Genomic DNA, 1581 nt, shown 5'->3' on the forward strand with positions numbered 1-1581 from the left:
ATAAAAGAGGGAGGGGGAAATTTTTACACAAACCTACAAGTGATGCTCAACCTACACTCCGATGCGACGACCAGTAATGTGGAGCTCTCTCCACGCAGGGACGCCCTTGGCGGCACCCCGTGTCCTCAACCCACCCCGGACGACCCAGTGGCGACAACTACTGGATGGGTTCAGGACACGATAGGGTTCGAGTACATGCCGAGGTTCCCGCCGTCAGAAGCCATGGACAAGTCCGAACGTGCCGCGTGGGTAGCAGCGCTCAATAGCAGCGCCTGGCCCAAGGCCGACATTACCGACGAAGAGCGGTTTGAGGACTGGCTAGATGCGGTAGCGGGTCTAGTGAGGGAGACCTCATACAATATGGACGAGACGGTGATGGTACAGCTGCTGTGGGCGCGCATCCCTTCCGCGAAGCAAATCAGCCTCATGGGAGTGTCCCGACGGCCCGGAGTGCGAGTGGAAGATTTCGTGTCCGAGGTCGCAAGGAAGTTGTTCCCGTCCAGTAATTACGTAGCGAAAGCCTACTACGAGGCGATAACCATAGAGAATGGGGACTTCCAAAACCTGGCGGAGTTGCTCAACCAGAGAATCACACGTTACGTGCGGTTGGCCCACCGCTGGGGTGCAGTCGAAAGCTTCAGTCGGAAGTTTCTAGAGAGACGAATTCTCGATGTGGCGTCCCCTCAGTGGAGGCAGTGGTTCGCTAGCAAGGAAGCCGGCGGTACCCTGTTTGAGATACTACACGACCTAACCGACCGCTGTGGCTGGAAGGGTACCGCGGTGCTAGCCGTCGGGTCCAGGAATGAGGAGGCGCAGGACGACTCGGATGACGAACAAGATATACTCTCACCCCAGCAGGTCGAGGCGAGGCACCTGTGCCACTACTGCGGGTTTCCGAGGCACGCCAGGGACGAGTACTGTCCAGCCAGGGGCACGCGCTGTCACAACTGCGGCAAGGTAGGACACTGGAGAGGAGTCTGTAGAACCACCTACTACCGAGATGTGTACGGGAAGCCCTCGCACTCGGTAACACAGACGGCGCCAGGACGCCTGCAGGTAAAGGTAGGTGGGGATACGACGCGAGGCGACAAGCTCCAAACAGCGAGCAGAATCATCCGAGACGAACGGACTCGGTACGACGAGAAGCGCCACAAGGATGCCGCTCGGCGAAAGAGGGACACGGACAGGCCGACGGAAATGCAAGTGGATAGTGGCGCGACGGAGGAACACTCAGCTGCCCTCGCCACCCAAATAGGAGAGTTGCAGGCCGCTGTACTCAAGATTGCCGCACGGATGGACGATGCGGAGAACCGCCCTTTTCAGTAAAGGCCCGGGTGAATGATACCCCACTACAGTTCTTGGTAGATACTGGGGCCGATATTAGTATACTGAGAGAGGAAGATAGAGAGCGAACGGGCGTGCCGCTGTCGAGGCGGAGCGTGCAAATCGATACGGTACTAGGGTCAGGCACCTTGCCCTTAACAGTACCCGCAGAAACGCGCATCGACGAAAGGACCAAGAAGGTCACCTTTGCGGTAATGCCGCCCAATGAGTTACCGAACATCCTGGGCACGAGGGATA

General features: G+C 58.1%; 1 protein-coding gene across 1 annotated transcript; it reads left to right on the forward strand.

Moving 5' to 3' along the window:
• Positions 1–195: 195 nt before the first annotated feature.
• GNI_216000 (hypothetical protein) lies at positions 196–1326 on the forward strand (the record flags this gene model as incomplete). Its single annotated transcript, XM_011135567.1, has 1 exon — positions 196–1326. One exon carries the CDS (start codon positions 196–198, stop codon positions 1324–1326), a length of 1131 nt encoding a protein of 376 aa, XP_011133869.1.
• Between the last annotated feature and the right edge of the window lie 255 nt (positions 1327–1581).

Source organism: Gregarina niphandrodes, assembly GCF_000223845.1.
Source record: "Gregarina niphandrodes unplaced genomic scaffold scaffold00158, whole genome shotgun sequence".
Lineage (NCBI taxonomy): Eukaryota > Apicomplexa > Conoidasida > Eugregarinorida > Gregarinidae > Gregarina > Gregarina niphandrodes.